This window comes from Lissotriton vulgaris, chromosome 5, assembly GCF_964263255.1.
Source record: "Lissotriton vulgaris chromosome 5, aLisVul1.2, whole genome shotgun sequence".
Lineage (NCBI taxonomy): Eukaryota > Metazoa > Chordata > Amphibia > Caudata > Salamandridae > Lissotriton > Lissotriton vulgaris.
In genome coordinates, this window is record NC_141693.1 from 218,159,592 (window position 1) to 218,186,194 (window position 26,603).

The following is a 26,603-nucleotide window of genomic DNA, read 5'->3' on the forward strand; positions in this document are numbered from 1 at the left end:
ATACACAGTGCAAAATCAGCGCCACCAGCTGGAAAACAAAAACCTAGCTGCCAACCACAATACTTTTCTGAGCACGCTGACATCTGTGTCATACTGAGCACTCAGCTACAGCCACGGGGCATTACACACATCAACCTAGAGTACAAAACAGAATGCAATCGCATACAGTAAACTGCTCACTATCTGTCGCAAACTGACCAAATCCAATTGTCATACATGATACACGCAAATCCAGGTGTGACTTGCAGCAAACTACAGCCGGCTCTTGCTAACTTTTCTACGCGGTGCACAACCAGTTGTTACTATTTTTGCACAGGAACCTGCTATGCACTGTACAATGCAATCAGTTGTTACTTTACTTCATGTACATCCATATCATAGTATGCACAGCTGGGTGACAACCACTGTGCAGACAGATGTCACTAATGTTGCACAATCGGCTGTCACTCCTAGTACACCGCACAGCCAGCTGTCACCTATAAAATGTACGACTAGGAGTTGCCTACAGTAACTGTTCCCAACCAGCTTCCAACAGTGCGCAATCAATCATCATAAGCAGCACACTTACCCGCCGTCCACAGTACAGCTGTCACCTATAGTCCAATTACACAGCCAGCTGTCACCCACCATACACAGTCATCACTACAGTACACTGGGCCAGGCAAGTGCTGTGAACTGCAATCCACTGCACATCCAGGAGACACGGACAGCGGGAGGGGGGACGGGAACGGGCACACGGACAGCGGGAGGGGGGGTGGGAACGGGCACACGGACAGCGGGAGGGGGCGGGCATGGCAGCAGTAGGGGGGGCGGGAACGGGCACACGGACAGCGGGAGGGGGGGCGGGAACTGGCACACGGACGGCGGGAACGGGCACACGGACGGGGAAGTATGCTTTCAAAACGTTTAATGGGATGGCATGCATTAAGAAGTAGAAGTTTGGTGAGGTTTAATTATATTTCTATGTGCCTATTACACAAGGACGGGGAGTGGGGGGGTCGGGGTTCGGAACGTGTCTTCTATTTTGTCCATACACTACGTAAGGTGTGAAAAACTAACTGACTAACCCCACTTGTCCTTTACCCAGGGAAGAGGACCCTGGACCTCACGCCTAATTCTTTTTTCCACAGCAATTAACCAGGGCATTGCCCAGACCCAGATACTGCAAATGCATTACATCACTTCCTCGCACAAGAAGAAATGCTGTCCAGTAGCTATAGGAACCAGGAAATGTGAATTCTATTCCCAGTTTAACCACCAGACCAAATTGGGTGATCTTGGGCAAATAACGTTTTCTCTCTTCATTTATTTTCCAATTGGTACCAACATTTGGGAGTACTTGCAAAGAGGGTGAACGCCAGGATTACTTGCCACTGGGCACTGCAGCAAGCGCATAGAGGCAGTTTAGCTTGAGTAGGGCTCTGAATACGTCTCCTCACTCGAAAAGCGATGTATCGAATACGGGAGGGGGGGTGGGAACGGGCACACTGACAGCGGGAGGGGGGGCGGGAACAGGCACACGGACAGCGGGAGGGGGGGCCGGAACGGGCACACGAACAGCGGGAGGGGGGCGGGAACGGGCACACGGACAGCGGGAGGGGGGCGGGAACTGGCACACGGACAGCGGGAGAGGGGTGGGAACGAGCAAACGGACAGCGGGAGGGGGGACGGGGGAAGTATGCTTTCAAAACGTTTAATGGGATGGCATGCATTAAGAAGTAGAAGTTTGGTGAGGTTTAATTACATTTCTATGTGCCTATTACACAAGGACGAGGGGTGGGGGGGTCGGGGTTGGGAACGTGTCTTCTATTTTGTCCATACACTACGTAAGGTGTGAAAAACTAACTGACCTACCGCACTTGTCCTTTACCCAGGGAAGAGGACCCTGGACCTCACGCCTAATTCTTTTTTCCACAGCAATTAACCAGGGCATTGCCCAGACCCAGATACTGCAAATGCATTACATCACTTCCTCGCACAAGAAGAAATGCTGTCCAGTAGCTATAGGAACCAAGAAATGTGAATTCTATTCCCAGTTTAACCACCAGACCAAATTGTGTGATCTTGGGCAAATTACGTTTTCTCTCTTCATTTATTTTCCAATTGGTACCAACATTTGGGAGTATTTGTAAAAAGGGTGAACGCCAGGATTACGTCCCACTGGGCACTGCAGCAAGCGCATAGAGGCAGTTTAGCTTGCTGCAGCGCTCTGAATTCGGCTCCTCACTCGAAACGCGATGTATCGAATACCGGTGAAATCCATATACTTTGTTTGCCATTCCCTTATAAAGACATATGGTGGCTTTTTAAATGGCTTCAACATTGATCATGTTATTTGTTTAATCACATAACAAATGAAACGCCAATAGTTCCTGTTACACAACGTTGGATGGGTGACGTAATGCGATTGCAGTCCACATATGTTCACTGTGATGCCTGGGCACATGACAGCAGAAGCAGCGTGCTCATAAAATTCCACATTATCAGGCAATGTTTTGATTTATTCTGGAAAAGCCCTCTCCCCACCAAACATACCCACCCCCATTTTATGTGTCTGCAAAAATTGGGGCAGGCTCTGCTCAATCCGGGGCAGGTTGCTCACGTGCAGCATTGAATGAGAGCTCAATGTTCCAGCAGCTACACGGTTTCTGAGAATCAGCGCCGTGTCCTCAGATGACCTTTCCTCCTGCTTGCTACAGTGTGCTCCTTAAAGTGGCGATGTCGGGCCACCCCACAAGAGCCGCTCTCTGAGAGGCATCAACATGAGACACTGTGACTTATGATTAGCAAACACGAGCACTCCGGGTTCCTGAGATGAATTCCGAGGTGTATTTAAGGACATTTCTCGGAGCAAATGAGGAAAGCGCAGCAGAACCTATTTTAAACACAATAGGCATGTAATAAGCTGGGAACGGACAGCGAGCATTGCAGACTGAAGCTATGCTTGATGTTAGCAATACCACACGCCTGAAACAGCTGGGCCAGTCCAGAATATCATCTGGGCACGTTCTATCAAAGCTGACAGAAGCCCACGGCGTAGGAACTCGAAACTTTCAAACCGGCATCCTGGAGCGGCCACGTCCGCTGGTTCAAGACGGCACTGCGGAGCTTCTCAAGTAAGCTACTGCCCGGCCGCCATCTTCGGAGAAATGACCAAAACAAACCTTAAAAAAAAAAAAAAAAAAACACCAACCACCGCCACAATGACGTTCACAAAGCGGCGGAGAGCGAAAAAATCCCCGGAACGCCAACGAATCTGCTCGGACAATGACTGACGCATCTCTGTTCCAATGGCTAGCCTCCATTTATGGAGCTAGCCAATGGAACAGAGAGGTGGGTTAAAGCCCCATACTGAAACTCAAAAGATTTCGCCTGCGCGAAACCTGCTGCGCAGTGGACACCAGGCGAAACCTAAAAATCATGTGTGCCAAATGCATGCAAAAAAACAGAAATGCATAGATGTACAACTTCGTATCTACATATATTTATGTTAACAGTTTGTGTGTAATGATTCTATTCACAGCAATAGCTCCCTGATGAAGAGCAATTGCAGCTCGAAATGCATTGGAGCATTATGGAGATAAATAAGGTTTTGGAATGAGAATAAATCATGAGAATTGAAATGAAGTAAATCAGATGCTAATTAAAATTTCATTAAAATTCAAAAGTGAAATAATTCATTGAAAGTGCTGTAATCATTAAATATCCTCAGAGGAGGACAAGACTAGGAGAGTGCATGCAGGGGGATGCAACCAAGCATATTGAAAGAACGATTCAAAACATAGTACCCGACTTAGCTAGAGGGTGGAAACTTCACCCCTGAAGCAACCCCAAAAACAAATCAAAACTATTAATAACTAAGATTTAAACTAAGATTGTGCGTAAGCTTCTTCTGAGTACTATCTCTAGTACCACACGAGACGCTTCACCTCAACCTGGACCTTCTCACGCAGAACCATGGAACACTGACATCCCAATCCCAAACAAATTAATCTTGCAATGTTGCTCCTGAAATCTTAGAGTTTGGATACTTAAATTTGCATCAAGACTGTCTCAACATTCCTAAAGAAGCTCGTAAACCCACTGCATTGCAATGTTATGCAGGAAAATGCAAACGTTTTGTTATATTCTGTGACACAAAACGTTAATCCTCTTCAAGCAAAGGTACAAACTCTTTTTCAAACAACTGCAACCCCCACAAGTTAACCACTGCCTACGGAGAGGGACTGCTTTACAGTCCATGCAAAGCATGTGTATCTACAGCACACATGCCTCGAACAGATTGTTACTTACCCAGTAAACATCTGTTCTTGACATGTAGTGCTGTAGATTCACATGTGCCATCCCTCCTCCCCAAGTTTTTGTGTAGATTGCAGTTTATATACTTTATCTCATACCAACGCATGGCCATCTCAATGCTTACATACACGGGATTCCTTACATTCTCACCTACCTGCGGCAAAGCAATCTGAAGATGACGTTAATGTCCACGTGCAGTATTCCCAAGTGGAGGAGTCATTCAGCCTTGTGTCCTGAAGAATACTTCTTGGAACAAACAACTTGTAATCATCCGAGCTCAACACTAGATGGCGGACTTATGCAAAGCATGTCAAGCTATAGCAGCACAAGCCAAGAACAGATGCTTACAAGGTAAGTAACATAATCCTTATTTAACATCTTTATAAAGTGTATCTGGACCAGGTAGGTTTCGGTCCTCTGTACACTAGAACAACATGGGGTCTCATTGCAAACTCTTACGAAGAACCATCATGAAACCATTTTGTCTACAAGAAACATAAACCATTTCTTAAGTTTCATTCAGGAAGAGGGCGAGTTCAGCGAGCTCAAGAGAGAATAGGGATTGAAGGAGAGAAATAAGTATGAAAGAAAAGGAGTGAAACTCTGAAAAGGTATGGATGTGAGGCCAAATACATTTGAAGTGGAGGAAGCCTTTTAAGTATCTTATATCAACTGGCAGTAAATTTCCAGAAAGATGGGACTACTCTGGAGAAAGATTGTTTGACTGTTTTGCATGATTTTGTTTTGCTTTCCAATATTCCAATATTTGCTTCGAAATTTATTGTTGCCACTCTAAAATTTTGAAAGAAGCTCTGAAATGAGCTGGGGGGGGGGGGGGGGGGGGTTATGTGTATGGCCTTGAAAGTATTGCATGCCAGTTTGAATTTTATTCAGGCTGTAGAGAGAGTTAGTGGAATTGTTTTAGCAAATACTATGTGTTCATGCTTTTTGGTTAACCGAGATCAGGCAGCAAGGAGGAACTGGGTATGGGGTTGCTACTCATCCGAGCTGGTACTAGGACCTGCACAGAAATATGGAAATCAGTGGGATACAGGAGGAATTTCATTTTTTTTTGTGAACAAAGAAAGGCTCCTGCATTTAAACCAGTATAAGCAATTTGGGAGTTCACTGATAGATTGGAATCGACACACAAACAAAGGCATTTAACTTCTTGTGTCTTGATAGGGGTGAAACAGTTAATACAAAGTTCATATAAACATTTTTTAACTTTTTTTGTTTGCAGTCACTTATAGATAATCACTTTTGTTTTCTCTGGTTTTAACTTGAAAAAGTTTAATGACATCTATTGACTGCTAAAGGATTAATGAAATGACACCTACCAGAACACTGTTTCAATTATTTGGCAAACCTGAGTAACCATGTATGTCTGACACCAAAGCCTTTTTTATTAGCCAGCTTAATAGTTGATGTTGCAGCACACATAGCTAGTCTTTAGAAACCCATCAGGTTTGCGTTCATTTACAAAGACTGTGCACACAGATGATTTATAAATATTTCTAATCTAAGCTGCTCTTGCAAGAGAACATTTATAGTGAGGATATAGGCGAAATTTACAGTCTGCCAGGATGTTGGACTGGCATATCTGTAGCAATTCAGAGGCAGCAACATCTCTGAGAGTCTGGTAATATTTTATCTTTCCTCCTTTCTCAGTTAACAGACGTTTTGTCCACAATACAGGTTGCTTTGTTTTTTGTAGAATTAAGGGCCTATGTCAAATGTCTTTCTTCCTCTTGCAGCCTAGCAGAGATGGATCAGAGGTTCCAGAAAATCCTGGAATGGCAACAACTGGACCAGAATAAAGCCATCAGCCAAATATTAAAAGAGGTAAGGCACAAACCTTCAGTTTATAATGTCCAGTGATTGCTTGTTCTACCCAAGACTCCTTAAGTCTTGAAATACCACACTCATTCATGCAACATACAACTTTATAAATGTAGTCTTCTTTTACACTATAATACAACTGTAGTTTGGATCATATGCATGAGTCAGTCAGTTCAACTATATACTGAGCCCCACGTTCTCATACTACCTTCTGGGAACTTCCCCATATCATGTGGAGAAGGTTAGTATTTCTGCCAAAATAACCTTAGAATTTTCAATAAAGCAAGTACTCAGAAGTCTTCAATAATCACAAGTATTGCAATTGTAGCAGTAGAATGAAGTGTCTTTTCTTTGTGATAAGGCTGGAGAACGGTGTGTTGCAGCTGTGGAGTCTTTAACTAAAAAGATGTTTAAATATCCTTTCCCCTGGGTAGAATGGTGAATTGCATGTCTCTTGTCTGTTTAAAGTATTCTCAGGGACGTATTACACCCAAAAACCTCTTTGTGACAGCCTCTTTGTCTAAGATACAGATCATCTTCATTTAAGTAAGTGTCGAGCATCCATCACAAGGGAGCATGGAATCCTGAAACTCTATTTTAGAGTGAAAAACCCTATATTGAAGAAGTGGGACATGAGTAACTTAAGAATCCCCCCTAGAAGTGTAAAGTCTAGCAATAGACTTTAACCCTTGAGCTGGGGGACTTGAGAGAATCATGCAAGGTGAGTTATGGTTTGAATTAGCTCTCTAGAGATGCAGTAAGCCTCAGGTTTCTGGTTTTCTGTTGAACTGATTATAACTGTCAAAACATGATCAAAGGTAATATTTGTTTTTTAGTAGAAACTGGAAAACATCATATCGTGTTTTACTTATTCTGCTTTTCACCCTCTGCTGTCAAATGCTATAAGTGAAGTCTTTGTCTCTAAGCACATTTAGGTGGATAATTCTCACGCTATTACCAACTCGAGAGATCATAAGCCACTTAGTATATCCTGGTGGACCTCCGCAAGGCCCCTGGACCCAGAGGGCCTACTTACACTCCATCCAGTTTTGGGAGCATGGCTCACATCATATGTCTTTATCTCGCTGAATGTTGTTGTGTGGTTGCGAGTATGTTCGCAGTTGTGCAAGTGGCACCTCAATGAAGCTATCTTCCTTCAGTATCGGTGGATTAGAGGTTTACTTTCTGAAAGCTCAGGTATCAGGATATTAGTAGATTGCTGGATGCCTCTATAATCAATTTCTTTCTTTAAATCACCTTCCATAACACTCCTCCCCTTAGGTTTATATTGTGATGATCGGAAAAGCATGCCTATTTGATCTACATCCCTTCATACAGAAGGATCAGAGGCTATAACATGAACATCTTCTGTGCCTATGCACCACACAGTAAAGATGATGTGCTGGTTTTGGTGAAACTGTACTGATTTTCGTGCATACGTGATCTCATAAAATGTAGAGGTGGTGTAACAATACCGGCCTGAAACATGAGCAAGTAATAACTTCTCTTTGATTTATAGTCTGTGCTGCAGCTAGTGTAAATTCAGGACACATCGGTGCATGGCCTGTTCTGAGACATGCATTGAGATTGGGCCTTTTCCTCCCCCCTACCACTCCTCACCTCCCTGGACAACCTAGTCCAACTTGTTTCCTACTTCTTTCATGTCCAAACTGAAGTTTGGAACTTATGGTGCTGAAATTAGGCTTGACACTTGGCAACATTACCTGTACAAAACACTGTGACCACATTTAAAGGAAACCGTCTGAGCTCTGCTGGTTCTATCCCTCAAGAGAGAGACTGAACTATAGCAGAGCACACTGCACAGCATGCACAGGTAAGCTTCTATGTGCCACTGTCACACACAGCCGACAGGAACACATTCCCTGCACTGCTCTTAAAAAAAGAAAGACCCGCACACATACCTTTTAAAAGATACTTTTTTATTGTTTTATATTGGAACCTTGAAGCAATGCAATAGAAATTTACAGCAATCACCCAGTAACAAATTGAGCATCTGACAGTTCCCACAGCTGAGACAATGAGATTTACAGGTAAAATCGGCAACTTTAAAAACACGTGCGGGGAAAAAGACGTCAAGGAACCAAAAAGAGAACAAGAAAAGGACAAGCAGTACTCTGGGCCCTCAATTCGCTAAAAGGCATTCAATGACATTACATCAGAAAAAAACGAGTTTATACAAAGCATATTCAGTGCAAAATATTCAAATAGACTGTGGGTCTGAATATCTCTAGGGATTTTCGTGGATATCCATGGTGCTTTCTGGAGAAGTGAGGAGGTTCAAGGTGCGGGAGTGGGGGAGAGCAAAGGAGAAAAAAAACCAATGGGTGAGCAAACAGGGGATTGAGGAGCACCAGGACCATTAAGAGGGCGCTGACTGGGTACAATGTAGAAACACAGTGTATCCGGGCCACATTGGCATCAGCTCAGTGAGGTAATTTTTCTTCTTTTTTCCAATAATGATGTTCCGTCACACTTACTATCTGGACAACCAGCAAGCCTCCACAATTGATGGTTTTCGTTCGTTGTTTATTTATTGGGGGGGGGGGGGGCTGGTATTGCTGCTTTCGGGATCTTTGATGAGAACAAATCACAATTCGTGATGCGGGACACTTTATGCTCTCTTTGCACCAAGTCTAATGATACTTGGGCTTTCGTGCTGGTCCATTTCGCCAGTTATTTCCTCCACTCAATTAATGCTTGCACATCTCTGCTCTCCCACTGCAATGCAATCCTTCACTTGGTTCATACTAGGGCCAGGTCTAAAAATCTAGTTGATTCTTTGGTTTTCTTAGAGATCTTCAGTATGCCGAGCAGCTTTAGGGCTGTGTGTTTGCTGTAACCACAACGGGCGTGGACGTCAGGAGGTGGAAGGGACTTTAGGGGGAAGGGGGGGGGGGGGGGGGGTGCGCTCGGTTTAAAAATAACTTGTAGGTTTTTTTAATTACGTGTTTTTAAAGGAACAGCAAATACAAAGTACCATAAGCATGAGGATAAATCAAACCAAGAAAACAAGCAGAGCAAGGCCATGATATCACCAAAGAGAGACCAGAGACTTGAGCAACAGCACCACAAGTCTGTCAGCAGTTAACTATTATAAACCACTTGTAAACCAGTGCCATTACACAAGTGCAGGAATGTAGGAAGCGGGCTCAGTACATACTGTACCAAAGTAAGGTACAGTGTGCACTGAGCCGAGGGTGACCCCAGAGGTATAGCAGAGGTCAAATTAGGTAAATACCAACAGCTGTCTTTGTGGTAGTGTGGGCGACCAGTTAGGCTTATCCAGAGGGTGTGTTAAGCATTTATCGTATTCACTTAATCATGACGGATGTCACACACTCTGAGAAAGAATCCAGACCAATTGGGTAAGTACAAAAAAAGGTATACTTATTTTTTTATTTCTAAAACAAAGCACGACTTGGTACAGGTAGGTAAAATATACTTTCAATTGTAAACCTTCACACAGAAGTGCAATTGAGGATGGATTTGCAATTGTTACAGGATGGTATATTTTCAAAAAGCAATTTATAATACACAAAAATGACTTTTAGATTACTTCTAGATTACTTTGACTACTGGGATGGTATGCTTAGACACCACACAGAGGAATCTCACCATACAAGGTAAGTAAGACTTTTCTTGGTTTAAGTGATAAAGCCTTTTTCCTCCATACAAAACAACAGTTCAACACTTGGGACATTTTATGTCCAAAAAAATAATACCATGGGTTCCTATGGGAGAAAAATGGTTATCGGTTTCACAGGTAAGTAAACTTCTCACGAGTGGGAGTTTTGGGGGTTAGGTCCAAGGTTCCCCACGGTCTAGGTACACTCTCAAGTTGCACCATCAGCGGCACTGGGGCGGCCAGGTTCAGAGTGCAGGGGCCCAATGTTAGGCAATGGGGGCCTTTGTTTAGGGACTGCTTAAGAGCCTGAGTTAGCTCTGTAGACTTTGAGGGGGCTCTCTAAAGCTTGCATACTGTAGGAAGCTGCCTTTCTATATAGTGCACCAAAACGATGTACACGTTGAGATTCCAGGCAACCCTTATTGGTTTACACCAGCACAAGTAACAAACCCAAATGCTCTTTTTTGTGGTATTGCAGGTGAGCAGTTTACGCTTGTCCGAGCTTAATGCTAAGCATTTGTTGTACTCACAGAGCCAATAAATGACACACACACTCAAGAATAAATCTGCGACCAATTTAGAAAAAAAACTCATTTTTATTAAAATTTCAACACCAAGAATTTCGGTATTGAGTAAGTAATTTTCGTGATATTGATTTTTACAGGTAAGTAAAATGTTAACTTAAATGCGTCTTTACACTGTAATGCTTTCCTATGCGGAAAAAAACATACACTGCACACAGTTATTTGCAAGAGGTTTCCTGGGGTCCACTTCAGGACTTAAGGTGGTAGGGGCGAAGGTCCAAAGAACCACCAGCAGTTAGTCTTTACCAGTACTGGAGCGTCCAGATGCAGAGGTGCTGGTCGGGTTGGTAGCTTTGCGTGCTACTCCAAAGTGAGGGGGGGGAGGAGGTGCACCTAGAAACAGGCTGGAGAGGGGGGCCTAGGGACAAGTCTGTGAGCTCCAAACAAGCAGCTCGGTTCATGAGGACCCCAGGAGCGAGGAAGCACAGTCAGTTCTCGGAAACGCGGCCTGGGGCGCTCTGGTGTAGAGTGTTTAGGTCAGCTGGACTTGAACGTTACGGTCGCTCACGGTTGTCGGTCTCGCCGGTTTAGGGTACAAAAACAGGACAGCTAAGCCACTCCTGAAGTGGATCTCTGTGGTGCTCAGTCTTGGCGTCTTTGGAGTTCGGATTGGACTCAAACAGGCTTTGGTTGCTGCAAGGTACCAGTACCGTGGGTATTGGTGCTGTGCGGCCCAGTTTTTCCTGGAGTCTCTCACTTGGTTGTGAATCGGATCTAACCTCCTGGAGAATGATGACCTCTTCTGGTACGGCTGCTGCGTCTGTGAGACCAGAGAGCGGCAGAATGGCGGACCGGACTTTGCTGTTTGGTGCCTGCAAGCTGCAAAGGGGTAGCTTCTGCACTCCAAGGGAGATTGCTGGCACTTTGCGAAGTGCTGGCAGTCCACCAGTGTTCATTGCAGATGCACAGCAGCAGGACGAGTTGGGTTGCTGTGATTGTTTGAACAGGTGCAGGCAAGGTTTTGCGCCAAAAAGTCTGCAGCTGGTCCTCTGTTTTTTGTACTTCACTCTTCTCTGTCCTCTTCTTCTTGTGTCCATCGAATCAGAGTTCCTGGCGTCAAGGGTGCCACCTAAATACTCAAATTAGAGGTGTTTTAAGGGGAGTGAGGGGTAGTAGCCAATAGGCTTCTGATCACTGGGGCCACTACACCCCCTAGATGACCACTTTCTATGGGGAGTGGGCATCACTCTGTCCAAGAGTACCGAATTGCACCACTCACAAGATAATTGAATCCTGTCTTTCGTGTTCACTTCATGTTGCCCACCATAGAGTCGTGTCCAACCTGGAAGTGTAACATGCCAGGTATATCAAAGGCGATGTGCTCTTCGAAGCTCCATATTTGACATGCTACTATGCTAGCTTACCTGCTGGAGGAGGTAGTAACACCTCCTGCCAGAGTAGCCATTGATCCTCCCCTCTTAAGAGCGTGGGCTCCCCCCTGCCGGGGATCAGAAGCCTGCCTCCGGTGGTAGGCTGGAAGAGTCCAGTCAGCCTGCCCCCTATTAGACTAGTAAGGTTTTAGGGTGCACCTCTAAGGTGCCCAATGGGTTCATGTCTTAATAAATCCATCACTAGAATCAGTGTAGGTTTATTAATACGAGGTGTTTGATACCTAACATCATATGTTTCAGTGTAGCCGTTATGTATCTGGGTAACTCGTTTTGACCAGTGCCCAGTACATACCTCAAAGTGGCTTCCCTGTTCACTTGCAGTATCTAGTAATAGAACTAGACATCGCAGGGGCATATATGCTCATGCAGATATGTCCTCATGTAAAATATAGGGCTCAAAGGCCTACTGTAGAGGTGACTTACATATATTAGATGCAGTGTGACTTTAGTGTGCCATGCCATATTTTCCCTTGTGGTTTGCACCATGTCATGCAGCCTGCAACGGCTGTCTGTGTGGAATTTGTGTGATGGTCCATGAGGGTGGCATTTGACATGCTGTAACCTCTTTAGTACCTATGCCATAGTTATCAGGGGTACCATTTACTGGGGACTTTCAGGGGTGCTACAATACTTTGCAAATTGTGTTAAAATTAGACATCTGCTTGTGATCTGGTTAGCTAGGCCTCAGTGCACTGTCAGAGTTGAAAAACTAGCATTCAATAGCTATAAAGGAAGCAAAAAGTGTGGGAGCTTTTGTGGTATACTCAGAGGTTCTCCCTCAGCCGTCAGTGTATCCTGGTAGAACATATCTCTGAGTCTTCAGGTTTATACATCCAGTCAATTGCTCTGAAAATCAACAATGTACTTAGTTCAAAAACAGCCTGTAGTGCCATGTCACATGGGGGCTTTTAGCAACTATGCATGAAAATGTGGCTGGTTAACAAGCAGTTAACGCAGACTCAGTAGCGCACAACTGGATAAAATCTATTGATCAAACCTTTTAAACCTTTTCTTTACAAAAACATATTTTTAATCATATGTTTTACTCATCAGTTGAACTTGTTTCAGCACAACATTTTGTATTTATACATAAACACTTTTTAAATCAAAATCATACAACTTTATACAAAAAATACATTGAATTTTCTTGTATGCATCATAATTCGCCCGCCCTATGCATTTCGGGACAAATGTAGAGTCCCTTCGTCAGGGGCAATGCTGCAAAATAACATAAACAGGCACATCAGTCTCTATGTAGTACATGGTTCACTACAGTTTAAATAATACCGCCACCAAAGAAAAAAACACACCCATAGTGTAGTTACCAGCAAGCATCTAAAACCAAAAAAGAAACATTACCAACTACTCACATTTGTATACTAATGAATATGCTTATTGCGAGTTTCAATCTGCCTCGATCCAAGTAAACTATGAAAAAGCCAAATGGACATAATCAGCCTGCCTCATCTGGATACGTGCGTGAAAAATCTAACTGCCATGCAATCAATCACTATGCAGAAGCATACCTGTTTTTACTTTCAAAATCCTGCGTTCTGAAAACCCTTTTCCTCTTAATGCATTACCAGGAATTCGATATCCCTCTGTTGAAAAAATAGAGTGCCTTAATGTACGATGCGGTTCCAAGAATTAAACTACAAAAGGTTCTGAAACCTTGCTCTGTAAGAAAATCCTTACCGAATCAAACTGCACCTTAAACTCGTCAAACAATCTCCGCGTACACCTTCCGACGTCCGGATTCTCCCGCGTTTGCGTTAAGCTAAGTCGGATCTAGGTTAAACTACTGTAACCTTCCTCCCCATTGGTTACAACTACATTCTTCACAACCAATCAGATACGGGATGTCATGGCAATACGTCGTCCGTAACTATGGTAACGACGCTCTGCTGATGAATATTATCGCCACCTATTCTGTTTACCTAGTCAAAAACCGGGCAAAAAACGGGATGATGTTTTACCGTTTCCTTGAATATTAAAAGTCTGTGTACTACGTGAAAGCCCTCACTAAAAGGATTCTCCAGTATACGAATTATGCTACACGAGGCCACATGTATAAGTTTCAACCTGTAGATGTTTCAAGCTACAACAGAAACTTTATTGAAAGCTATAAGCACACCGATGTTACTAAATTCAATAGGAATAACGCGACTAACCAATTTCTTCAGCAAAAAATACGTGAGACTAAGCAAAGAGAGAAAAAACTAAAAAGAGAAAAAAATAAAAATATAGAAAAAGGAGTAAAAAGGAATCAAATATACATGTACAATATGCATAAAAAACACAGTAATCAATGAAAAACATGAAAAAATCGAGTCAAATTAAACAATATGTCATAAATCTAAAAACATCAGAATTAATGCAACAAGGTGAAGATTACACTAGAACACATGTTTACAAAAAGCTGCTTAACTCTATCCGATCATTTAATCCCCCAGGGGTCAATGTCCCCAACATTTTTATCCAAAAAGATTCTCTTTGTAACAATTTCTTATTCCTGTCACAACCCTCTGTGATTGCTACTGTCTCTAGAATGGTGAATCTAAGTTGAGCAATAGTGTGTTGTTTCTCAAGCCAGTGTGTGGCTAAGGATGATGTCATGGATTTATTTCGTATTCTGCTTTTATGCTCTGAGATACGAATTTTCAATTTCCGCTCAGTTTTACCCACATATAAAAGGCCGCAAGGACATTTAATAGTGTATATAACCTGATTGGTGTTACAGTCTCCTACAACTTTCAATTTGATATTTCTTCCAGATTGAGGATGCGTAATCACATTACCAACCATCACATTGTTGCAATGCACACAATTTGTGCATTTCCTCATTCCTTTATATTTCTTATTTTTTGTGGACTCCGAATACTTTAACAATTCTTTTAGGTTTTTGGACCTTGTGTAAGCAAACAAGGGTTTGTCCCTAAAGCTATTGTGGAAGTCATTTTCTTGCTGAAGGAGTTCCCATCTTTTTTGTATGATATTTTTCAGTTTTGGTGAGTTGACAGAGTATTTTGAGACAAACACATTCCGTTTTTGTTCTTCTTTTTGTTTTTGTACTAATAAGTCAGTACGATTTTTCTCAATGGCTTTGTTTTGCGCTGTGTCCAGTATATCCATCGGATAGCCTCTTTTTATGTAGTTTTCCTTGTATTCATTGATGTACTTCAGACATTCATCTTGTCCTGTGACTATTCTCCTGATCCTCAAGAATTGGGAATATGGTAAATTCTTCAATAGATTCGGAGGATGAAAGCTGTGATAGAGCAACATACTGTTCTTGTCAGTTGGTTTACGATACAGGGAAGTGCTAATCCTTTCTCCTTCGAGTTCTACCATCACATCCAAGTATGCTATCTTAGATCTGCTGACAGTGTGTGTTACCTGAATACGTGGATTCCTTGAGTTTAGTAGTGTGATGTTATGATGTAGTTGTGCTTCTGTTCCAGACCATATTAAAAATGTCGTCTATGAAACGACAAAAAAATTCCAAATGTTCCGTCCATTCTTTGTGCGCAAAAACATGTTCTTGCTCGAATTTCGCCATGTAAGTATTGGCAAATACAGGAGCCCCAGTAAAGCCCATTGATGTCCCATTCAGCTGCATGTAAAATCTTTCTGCCCATTGAAAATAACTGTTCTTTAAACAAAAATTTGTTAGCTGCAATAGGAACACTGGGTTAATGTCAATTTCTGGGTGTTGCAGCAACATCCATTCTTCGGCTTCCAGTCCGTCCGTGTGTCCAATTGATGTGTACAGCGACACGACATCTATGGTGCATAGAATGTACTCTTTGCCTGTTTGTAGATTGACCGATGTCAGCTTTACCAAAAAATCAGTTGTGTCCTGTATGTATGTGTGCCATTTTTGAATGAATGGTTGCAAAAAATAATCAATAATTTGTCCAGCTGGTTCAAAAATTGAGTTGCAACCTGCCACTATTGGTCGAAAAGGTTTGCTAGGATTTAGTGGCATCAGGAACTTAGCCATGTTGAAAGTTGAAATCTTTCGACCAAAGAGTACGTTTGAGGCACCGACCTCACATAAGACACTTGATCTTTTTGAAACACTAGTAACAAAGGATTTGAAAAAATTGAACTACAGACAAAGTAGGAAAACACCGAATAATCTGAACAGATTGGAAAGAAGTATACTAGTTCAATTATCAAAAAAGACAGAGTTGACATTCCAGAAAGCGGATAAAGGGGGTGCATTGGTACTCATGGATACTGAGTTTTATCAACGAAAAGTGGAAGCACATGTTAATGACACCAACACTTATCTATTGCTGCAACAAGACCCGACAAGTGAAATTCAAAAGATATTACAATCTTTGATAGACAAAGCCATCGAAGAAGATTGGATCACACCAAACATGGCTAAATTCCTGATGCCACTAAATCCTAGCAAACCTAAGATCTACATGTTGCCTAAAGTGCACAAGTCGCTAGAAGATCCACCTTTTCGACCAATAGTGGCAGGTTGCAACTCAATTTTTGAACCAGCTGGACAAATTATTGATTATTTTTTGCAACCATTCATTCAAAAATGGCACACATACATACAGGACACAACTGATTTTTTGGTAAAGCTGACATCGGTCAATCTACAAACAGGCAAAGAGTACATTCTATGCACCATAGATGTCGTGTCGCTGTACACATCAATTGGACACACGGACGGACTGGAAGCCGAAGAATGGATGTTGCTGCAACACCCAGAAATTGACATTAACCCAGTGTTCCTATTGCAGCTAACAAATTTTTGTTTAAAGAACAGTTATTTTCAATGGGCAGAAAGATTTTACATGCAGCTGAATGGGACATCAATGGGCTTTACTGGGGCTCCTGTATTTGCCAATACTTACATGGCGAAATTCGAGCAAGAACATGTTTTTGCGCACAAAGAATGGACGGAACATTTGGAATTTTTTTGTCGTTTCATAGACGACATATTTTTAATATGGTCTGGAACAGAAGCACAACTACATCATAACATCACACTACTAAACTCAAGGAATCCACGTATTCAGGTAACACACACTGTCAGCAGATCTAAGATAGCATACTTGGATGTGATGGTAGAACTCGAAGGAGAAAGGATTAGCACTTCCCTGTATCGTAAACCAACTGACAAGAACAGTATGTTGCTCTATCACAGCTTTCATCCTCCGAATCTATTGAAGAATTTACCATATTCCCAATTCTTGAGGATCAGGAGAATAGTCACAGGACAAGATGAATGTCTGAAGTACATCAATGAATACAAGGAAAACTACATAAAAAGAGGCTATCCGATGGATATACTGGACACAGCGCAAAACAAAGCCATTGAGAAAAATCGTACTGACTTATTAGTACAAAAACAAAAAGAAGAACAAAAACGGAATGTGTTTGTCTCAAAATACTCTGTCAACTCACCAAAACTGAAAAATATCATACAAAAAAGATGGGAACTCCTTCAGCAAGAAAATGACTTCCACAATAGCTTTAGGGACAAACCCTTGTTTGCTTACACAAGGTCCAAAAACCTAAAAGAATTGTTAAAGTATTCGGAGTCCACAAAAAATAAGGAATATAAAGGAATGAGGAAATGCACAAATTGTGTGCATTGCAACAATGTGATGGTTGGTAATGTGATTACGCATCCTCAATCTGGAAGAAATATCAAATTGAAAGTTGTAGGAGACTGTAACACCAATCAGGTTATATACACTATTAAATGTCCTTGCGGCCTTTTATATGTGGGTAAAACTGAGCGGAAATTGAAAATTCGTATCTCAGAGCATAAAAGCAGAATACGAAATAAATCCATGACATCATCCTTAGCCACACACTGGCTTGAGAAACAACACACTATTGCTCAACTTAGATTCACCATTCTAGAGACAGTAGCAATCACAGAGGGTTGTGACAGGAATAAGAAATTGTTACAAAGAGAATCTTTTTGGATAAAAATGTTGGGGACATTGACCCCTGGGGGATTAAATGATCGGATAGAGTTAAGCAGCTTTTTGTAAACATGTGTTCTAGTGTAATCTTCACCTTGTTGCATTAATTCTGATGTTTTTAGATTTATGACATATTGTTTAATTTGACTCGATTTTTTCATGTTTTTCATTGATTACTGTGTTTTTTATGCATATTGTACATGTATATTTGATTCCTTTTTACTCCTTTTTCTATATTTTTATTTTTTTCTCTTTTTAGTTTTTTCTCTCTTTGCTTAGTCTCACGTATTTTTTGCTGAAGAAATTGGTTAGTCGCGTTATTCCTATTGAATTTAGTAACATTGGTGTGCTTATAGCTTTCAATAAAGTTTCTGTTGTAGCTTGAAACATCTACAGGTTGAAACTTATACATGTGGCCTCGTGTAGCATAATTCGTATACTGGAGAATCCTTTTAGTGAGGGCTTTCACGTAGTACACAGACTTTTAATATTCAAGGAAACGGTAAAACATCATCCCGTTTTTTGCCCGGTTTTTGACTAGGTAAACAGAATAGGTGGCGATAATATTCATCAGCAGAGCGTCGTTACCATAGTTACGGACGACGTATTGCCATGACATCCCGTATCTGATTGGTTGTGAAGAATGTAGTTGTAACCAATGGGGAGGAAGGTTACAGTAGTTTAACCTAGATCCGACTTAGCTTAACGCAAACGCGGGAGAATCCGGACGTCGGAAGGTGTACGCGGAGATTGTTTGACGAGTTTAAGGTGCAGTTTGATTCGGTAAGGATTTTCTTACAGAGCAAGGTTTCAGAACCTTTTGTAGTTTAATTCTTGGAACCGCATCGTACATTAAGGCACTCTATTTTTTCAACAGAGGGATATCGAATTCCTGGTAATGCATTAAGAGGAAAAGGGTTTTCAGAACGCAGGATTTTGAAAGTAAAAACAGGTATGCTTCTGCATAGTGATTGATTGCATGGCAGTTAGATTTTTCACGCACGTATCCAGATGAGGCAGGCTGATTATGTCCATTTGGCTTTTTCATAGTTTACTTGGATCGAGGCAGATTGAAACTCGCAATAAGCATATTCATTAGTATACAAATGTGAGTAGTTGGTAATGTTTCTTTTTTGGTTTTAGATGCTTGCTGGTAACTACACTATGGGTGTGTTTTTTTCTTTGGTGGCGGTATTATTTAAACTGTAGTGAACCATGTACTACATAGAGACTGATGTGCCTGTTTATGTTATTTTGCAGCATTGCCCCTGACGAAGGGACTCTACATTTGTCCCGAAATGCATTGGGCGGGCGAATTATGATGCATACAAGAAAATTCAATGTATTTTTTGTATAAAGTTGTATGATTTTGATTTAAAAAGTGTTTATGTATAAATACAAAATGTTGTGCTGAAACAAGTTCAACTGATGAGTAAAACATATGATTAAAAATATGTTTTTGTAAAGAAAAGGTTTAAAAGGTTTGATCAATAGATTTTATCCAGTTGTGCGCTACTGAGTCTGCGTTAACTGCTTGTTAACCAGCCACATTTTCATGCTACATTGTAGAGTGTTAGGGTACACTCATTCAGTCGCTGCACACAGATCACAATATCACGGTTTAGATTTGGTAAAACTTGGAACTACACAGGAGTGCTCGGCGCACAATTGTTCATGGCTTTTAGCAACTATGACATTAAGCTATATATTTCAGGCATATGTAATACCAATTTCAAACATTTAAGCACCATTTTATAGAGCGACAAATCTTCCTAATACAGTTTTATAAAGTAGTTACCTTCACAATAATCAACGATTTAATTTTCATATATTGATCAGTCCATTTCTTTCCAAATTTGGATTAAAATTATTCTGTATTTGATGTTTGCCAACTGTAAAACTGAATTATGAATCATTGTCTCTAAACAAGGATATTAATATCCAAGACATTGATGTTATATGTGACTACCAAACCACTTTTATAGTATGCAAAATTGGCTAACAAGGCCATCCGCACCAAGAAGAACCCTTGAAGCCACAAGACATGTCACGAAAATTGTTTGGGAAAAAACACAACTTAGGCCTCTATGGCGTTTCACCGCAATTTTTTATATGGTATGTAACTAAACTACATATGAATTTAACCTTTGTCAGCTCAACTCAAACTGCAGCCATCTCTCGCAGTGCCAATTCAGAATGTGCCTAAATCGTCCAAATGTCTGGAATATCTGTGTTCTCTGCATCCAAATCTAAGCTCCTTCTTCGACTCAACCCTTACTCTACCATTTTGGGTGCCACCAGAGCAAGGTGCAACAAATGCTGAAAAAGATCACTCGCAGAGCTTTGTATAGTTACCAAAGGCAATAGAAAGAGAGTGTAAGTAGTAGGGGTTGAACCCCAAAGTGACAAGTTAAAAGAACCTTTCAAAGTGGGAATGCAGGTTTGCAGAGCAATTTGACCACTGTGTGAAGTTTAAGTTTCGTTCATGTGAAGCCTTAAAATATTGCTCTGTTTTAAACATTTTTCAAAAAGCTCACACCACCAAACTGTTCAATGCAGCATTCATTTTAGGAGAACTTTATTTATTTATTTTAGAGCTTTTATATAGTTTGTACCAGGGCCCAGGGTACTTTGGAGCAATGTTCAATGGGTCTAAACAAAAACCAGCATAAACATATTAAAAATATTTGCAGAAACATCTTACCTTAAATATTTCACAAAGCAGGAATCGAATCATATATTAAAAAATGTGTAATTAAAAAAGCCAGCATAATATTGGGTGACCATCTTTATATAATATACTGTGTTTGCACACAACAGGATTAGCGAGGCTGCAGGTACACTGCTGTCTAGCGGTTGGCTCAGTCAAAGGCTTAGAAATTCAATGTGATCATCTGGTCCTAAATGAAAGCGGATATTGTATTACGTGTATCTGTTGTGGAAATACATTGGTTGTATATACTTGTATACAAAGTACAGCCAATGCATCTGATTATAATAATTAAGACGGCTCCTACTTAACTTCGCACAGTACTCTGCAGGCAAGAATCGTCAAGCGGTCTGCTTTCGTAATTGCAATAGAGCATGCAAGATCATTGTAAAGTGGTGCCCTAATTGTTAATACAACTGCAACTAGTAGGAAGGTAGGTAACTAGGTATATATAAAACCTTCACAAAGGGATTTGTGCATTAAATGTTGCCTTAGTACGTTTTGTTAAACTCATCTGTGTGTGGTGTAACGATAATTAATTAATTGCAACCTTTGTGGCACTCAGATGTGCTCTAATCTGAACTGCCCTTTGTGTCAATGGCTAGTAGTCTTTTGAAGTCAGTGCTGATGTTGAGGGCAGTTCTTTCCTTTACTTTAGGTTGCAGGAATTTTGACACTAAAGCTGCAGCTTTGAAGTCTAGGGTACACTGGTCCCCACTAGCCACTTCTGATTTTTGCATTTATCTTGCAGTCGGAGATACAAAAAACAGCATTTGAAGCTTTACAGCTGAAGAAAGACATGATGCACAGGCAGATCAGGAACCAGGTAGGTCATGACACTCATACATGGTAGGCAGCATTCCGCCTTCTATCAGTTTACTGAGCTCCGTGAATCAGTGAAGGCACTGGGAAATCATATTTTATGTTGGTAGTGCACACAGTGCTATGTCGCTTTGAAGTGCTTTGTGTACATATTTTTGAAAAAAAGAAACTGTGGTCGCCAGTACCTTGAGCTGTTCGTAAAATATTATGCACTGTTTCTCATAAAGGTAGGTTGTGTAACACCTAAGTGCAGCTGACACTGAAAGACAAAGGAAGGTTTTTTCAACTTTGTTTCAAAATTGACAAAAAATGTAACTAAGGTAAAGAGAGGTTTGCAATAAACATTCTGTAAAGAGCTTTGAGACCAGACCCTGGTACTGTCACATATTGTTTTATGAAGTATATGAATGTCAGCCGTCAGTGTTGCTAGTGATGTTTAAGGAATGTAGAACCCGAATGCATTGACCATGTTTGTAGAATGTGTCCTGGACCACTGAAGTCCTGACCAACAACAAACAAAGGAAATGGCCACCTCAACCACTAATCACATTTCAAAAAGCTGTGGTGAGATGTCCTGTTGTCTTGTGTATAATACGCTTTTTCTTTCAGTAACATCCTTTTTATGTAATGATTATAGAGGGTCTCAAAATGTTTTACGGAAATTATGACTATTACTGAATGTGTTTGATTTCATCTGCCGGAGAAATCTGAAATGCTTCAGCAACTTGTTTTGTTACGCAACCATAAATGGCGAGGGACTAAACTTCAGAGCTCTCTAAGTAACCAATTCACATTTGTTAACAAATTGTTTTAATCATTACTTGTACAAATTGTGTGAAAAAATGTCATACTGGTACTTTATCCTCTGATCTGGCAACAAATGTTTTGTGCTGAAATTTACATTTCTTGTCAGGGAGAATTTTCATTGCATTTCCACCCATCATGGCTTGCGCTCATTTTTTCATGATCTTGTGTTTCTTTTAAGTTCTGTTCCCAACCTCCCATTTATCTATACATTCAAACACAGTAATGAAAGGGCAATATTACATATTCCTTCAAGTTGAGGTCAATGACCCATTTCCACTATGCATCTTAGTATTCCACTGAGTTCTGGGAATTAAAGTTGAAACCGCAGGAATTTAAGACAACATACTTCAGGAAGGCTTTTAGATGTTCATAATTAATATCAGAGCTGACTGAGGGCCAGACACGATGTTGCTTGTTCTTTAGTGGTTTATAATTTGAGTGCTTTATTATTTGCTGTAAATACAAAACTCTGATATGTTATCAAGACCCCCTCAGGGTCTCAATATGTTGGATCACTGTAAGTGATTGTCCTACTGAAATGTAACATTTTACATTTCCAGTTTGTCTGAGCCTCCTCCTACCCATGCAGTGCTATACATGGCAGTGGCTTGCAGGACTACATTACCTTTAACACTTAACAGATCATTGGTGTTGGCACAACTTTTGATGTGTTACTTTTACGGTGACACTTTGAAAGACAAGTTAGCAAGGGGACTCACATTTGGTATCTGTAGTAAGCTGACTCTCTATGTATTGTACCAAAATAAGGTGCACTGTGCGGAGAGTCCAGGTATCCCTTACTAATGTACAGGGGCTTGCTCTAAGAATCCCAAGGTGCTCTATTTGTGGTAGTGTGATCAAGCAGCCTTAGGCTTATCAGAGGGGAGTGTTAAGCACACACAGTCAGTAAATGAGACCTACACTCAAAGAAATCCTATACCAATTTAGAAAAATAACCTAGATTTTTATATTTATTTAGCTGCCAAGATCTAAGAGATTAGGTAAGTATTTTTTGAGTTAACGATTTTCAGACACTCAGAAAATACAGCTGTCAGATTTGGGGAATGAGGCTTGAACTCAGTAATATTATCATATGGGAGAAACATACACTGCATTGGGTCACTTGCAATCGCCTTACAGGATTGTTCTTCTAGACTTAAGGTAAGTAGGGGCCAAAGTCTTTCGAACTACCAACAGTGATGGTTTACCTGCCCTGGGGTGTACTGGTGCAGAAGTGCCGGTCGCAAGGGTATCCTCGAACGCTACCGTTTGAGTCCGTGGAGAAACCTTCTTGAGGGTCTCTAGGGCAAGAGGGCACTGTTGGTAGGCTCGGACTGGGTTGTAGAGCTTGTGCAGTGGTGTGTTGTCTGGCGGGACACTTGCGTTGGAGGCTCTCACTTTTGGGGTCGACCTGAAAAAGGTGACAAAACAGGGCAGCAGGGCCACGCTCGGTGCTGGTCTTGGTGGTGCTGATGGCCCTCGTTGGTAGGTCGGTCTTGGCGGTGTTGGGGCTGAACACTAAACAAACCTTGGCTGCTGCAAGGGGTCTGGTACCCCAGGTATTGGTACAGGGCGACTCCTTGGGGTCTTGGCATCTCTATACTTGGTGGGGAGACATATCACCTGAAACAATGTGACCTCCTCTTGCGTGGCTGCTGCGTTGCTGGACTTAGTGGTCAGCAGATTGGTGAACTGGACGTTGCTGTTGGTGGCTGTAGGGAAGTGGCTCCTCCACCTCAAGGGAGATGCAGATGTGTTGCCGAAGTGGTGGTAGCCCTACAAAGCTTTTGGAGGATGAACAACAGCAGGACGAGTCAGGTCTTTGGAATTGTTGAGACAGGAGCAGGCAGGCAGGGTTTGGCGCCAAATCCACAGATAGTCCACGGTTCTTTGACTCTTTTTTATCCTTCTTCTTCTTGAATCAGTTGAATCTGAGTTCCAGGTGTTAGAGGGCCACCCAAATACGGACATAAGGGGTGTTAAAGGGGGTGGGTATTAGCCAATGGGCTACTTACCCTTGAGGTCACTACAATCCCTATATGACTACTTCCTGTGGGGAGAGGGCATAACCCTGTCCCAGAGTTCATAATTCCACTAAAAGTTGGATAGTGGAACCATTCTTTCGAAGTGCACATCAGGTAACCCACCTTAGGGATGTGACTAGCTTGGCGGTGCAATACACCTTCTTGCATAGCTATATTCCTGCTTGTCCTGGTGCCAAATGGGCTTCAAGGCAATGGGTGGCATCTCTCCGGTCTAGGGGAAGCTGAAGTCAGATATCAAAGGCAGCAGGGGCTTTTAATCCCCTGGCCTTGATATGCTAAATCACTAGTCATCCTGCTGGAGGAGGTGTGAACATCTTCCTTCAGAGTAAACATTGTCTCTGGCCTCAGAGAGCGTGGGCTGTCTGCTGCAGGGGGTCAGAAACTGGTCTGTTGTAGCAGGCTGGTCGATACCAGTCATCCAGCACACTAGATAGTGGTAGATTTCTTCAGGGCACCTCTAAGGAGCCCTCTGAGTGCATGTCATAATGAAATCAAGTAACTGCAGCAGTTCAGATTGGTGTTTGATAGCACACACCAGTATTTTCAGTGACACCATCATGTGGCTGGATAACTCATAATGACCAATGCCCAGTACTTGTACTTAAGATGGCTTCCCTGTTTACTTGTACCATCTAGTAATTGAACTAGACAGCACAGGGGCATAGCTGCACATGCAGATATGCCCTCACATTTAATATAAGGCTTTAGGGCTAAAAGGTCTGCTGTAGGGGTAACTTTACTTCTCTTCCAGGGGATCCTCATCAAAGTCATAAGCTCTGAATATTCCCGCCCACGTGCGGGGACCCCGGAAATAATATAAAAATATTTATGGAAATCACATATATCTAGCTCCACATATATGCATGTACATATATCATTTTTTCTCACACCAATGCAGCCCCAAAACTGAGGTTAAACAATGTAAATACTCATACATAGACTGTATTAGCAAGTATATAAAAAACACATTAGGTCAAATAGCACGTGAACTCTGTGTTTTAATGAGCAAAACACTCATAAATCCTGAAAATTGATAATAAATAGACATTGTTAGCCCACAGGCTGCATTGTAAAGCAACAGCATAGAAAATGAAAGCATTTTCAACAAAAACTGGCACCGTGCCTTTAAGGCAGCCATGACCCCTGGCTTCCCATCATGCCTCCGGGGTGACAGTTAGATCAGTTGCTCTTTCCCGCTCCTTCAGTCAGGACCCTGGTTTAACAGCTCCTACCTTTTTTGTCTTTTGCTCAAAAAGTTTTCCTCAATTTTCGCTTTCACTCGACGTCTTTTAGGCTTAGAGTGTTAGTGCTGCCTTTTTTATTTACTTTAAAAAATGAATATTTTTGTCAGAATGCCTTCTCTTTTTGACACCTGCCCTTCCTGTGGGAAGAAGAAGGCCAGGACTGACACACACCCTGTGTGTATCCTCTGTCTCCCTGAGACACACTCTGCAGACACCTATGAACACTGCAAGACTCTATCTAGGAGAACCCTCACGGACAGAGAGAGGATAAGGATCTATGGCCTCTCTGAAAGAGGTAGGTCTCCTAAGAGACAGAAAAAACAAAGGACGCGATTGACGTCGAGAGAAGTCCCGACTTGTTCTCCTTCGGGGTCAGGGTCGGGATCGGCGTCGAAGCTTCCTTCGACGGTGAAGACTTCAGCGTCGAGATCCAAGGTACCTCCGCTGGTGTCCACTGGGCGACGCTCAGTGTTGAAGGAGAGGTTTCCGTTGACGCACAGGAGCTCAACGTCGAGACAGCCGTCGTCGACGCCGCATCACCGGCTTTCGACAGCGAAGTCTCCCTCGTTGGCACCTAGTCAACAGCGTTCGGCATCGAGGCACACTCCGTCTTCGCCTAGTCAACGGCGCTCGACGTCGAGTCACACTCCGTCGACGCCTCATCATAGGCGCTCGACGTCGAGATACACTCCGTCGACGTATCATCACCGGCGCTCTGACGTTCGACGTCGAAGCATCCTTCGTCGATGTCTAAGCATCCTTCATCGACGTCGAAGACCGACTCGACGTTGAGTCATATGTCGTCGACTTCGCAACACCGAAGTCCGACGTCGAAACAGGTCTCTCCATCAGAATCCCAGAGGCGTTCGACATCGAGCCATAAATCGCCCCAAGGGGAGGTTCACCTATCTTCGGCGCAGCTTCCATCATTAATGTCGAGGCCGATACTTCCCCGGTCCACGTCAATCCAGAAAACTACGACGTCAAGTATGCCAACTCAGTCGAAAGGTCACAGGCCACCGTCGCAACAGAGATCGCCACAGTTGGCTGCGGAAGGAGAAATGGTCTCAGGGAGACGGTCTAGGTCGAGTGAAGAGATTACCTCCTCCAACACGTTCGCCTGCGAGGAGAGACACTCAGAAGTTGCCTTCCGTCAGGTTGTCTCCAAGATGGTACAGGCCTCTTCATCACTGGGCGCCAGACAAGGAATCAGCGGCCAGGCTGGCAGCAGATCGAGGCAGGCCAGCGTC

General features: G+C 42.3%; 1 protein-coding gene across 1 annotated transcript in view; it reads left to right on the plus strand.

The window, feature by feature from the left end:
- LRSAM1 (leucine rich repeat and sterile alpha motif containing 1) overlaps positions 1-26,603 on the plus strand; it is a 331,526-nt gene that overhangs the window by 234,528 nt on the left and 70,395 nt on the right. The window contains exons 17-18 of the mRNA XM_086921200.1: positions 6,057-6,144; positions 21,187-21,261. Of these exons, the coding sequence (XP_086777326.1) occupies positions 6,057-6,144; positions 21,187-21,261 (163 nt within the window). The remainder of the gene's footprint in view (positions 1-6,056; positions 6,145-21,186; positions 21,262-26,603) is intronic.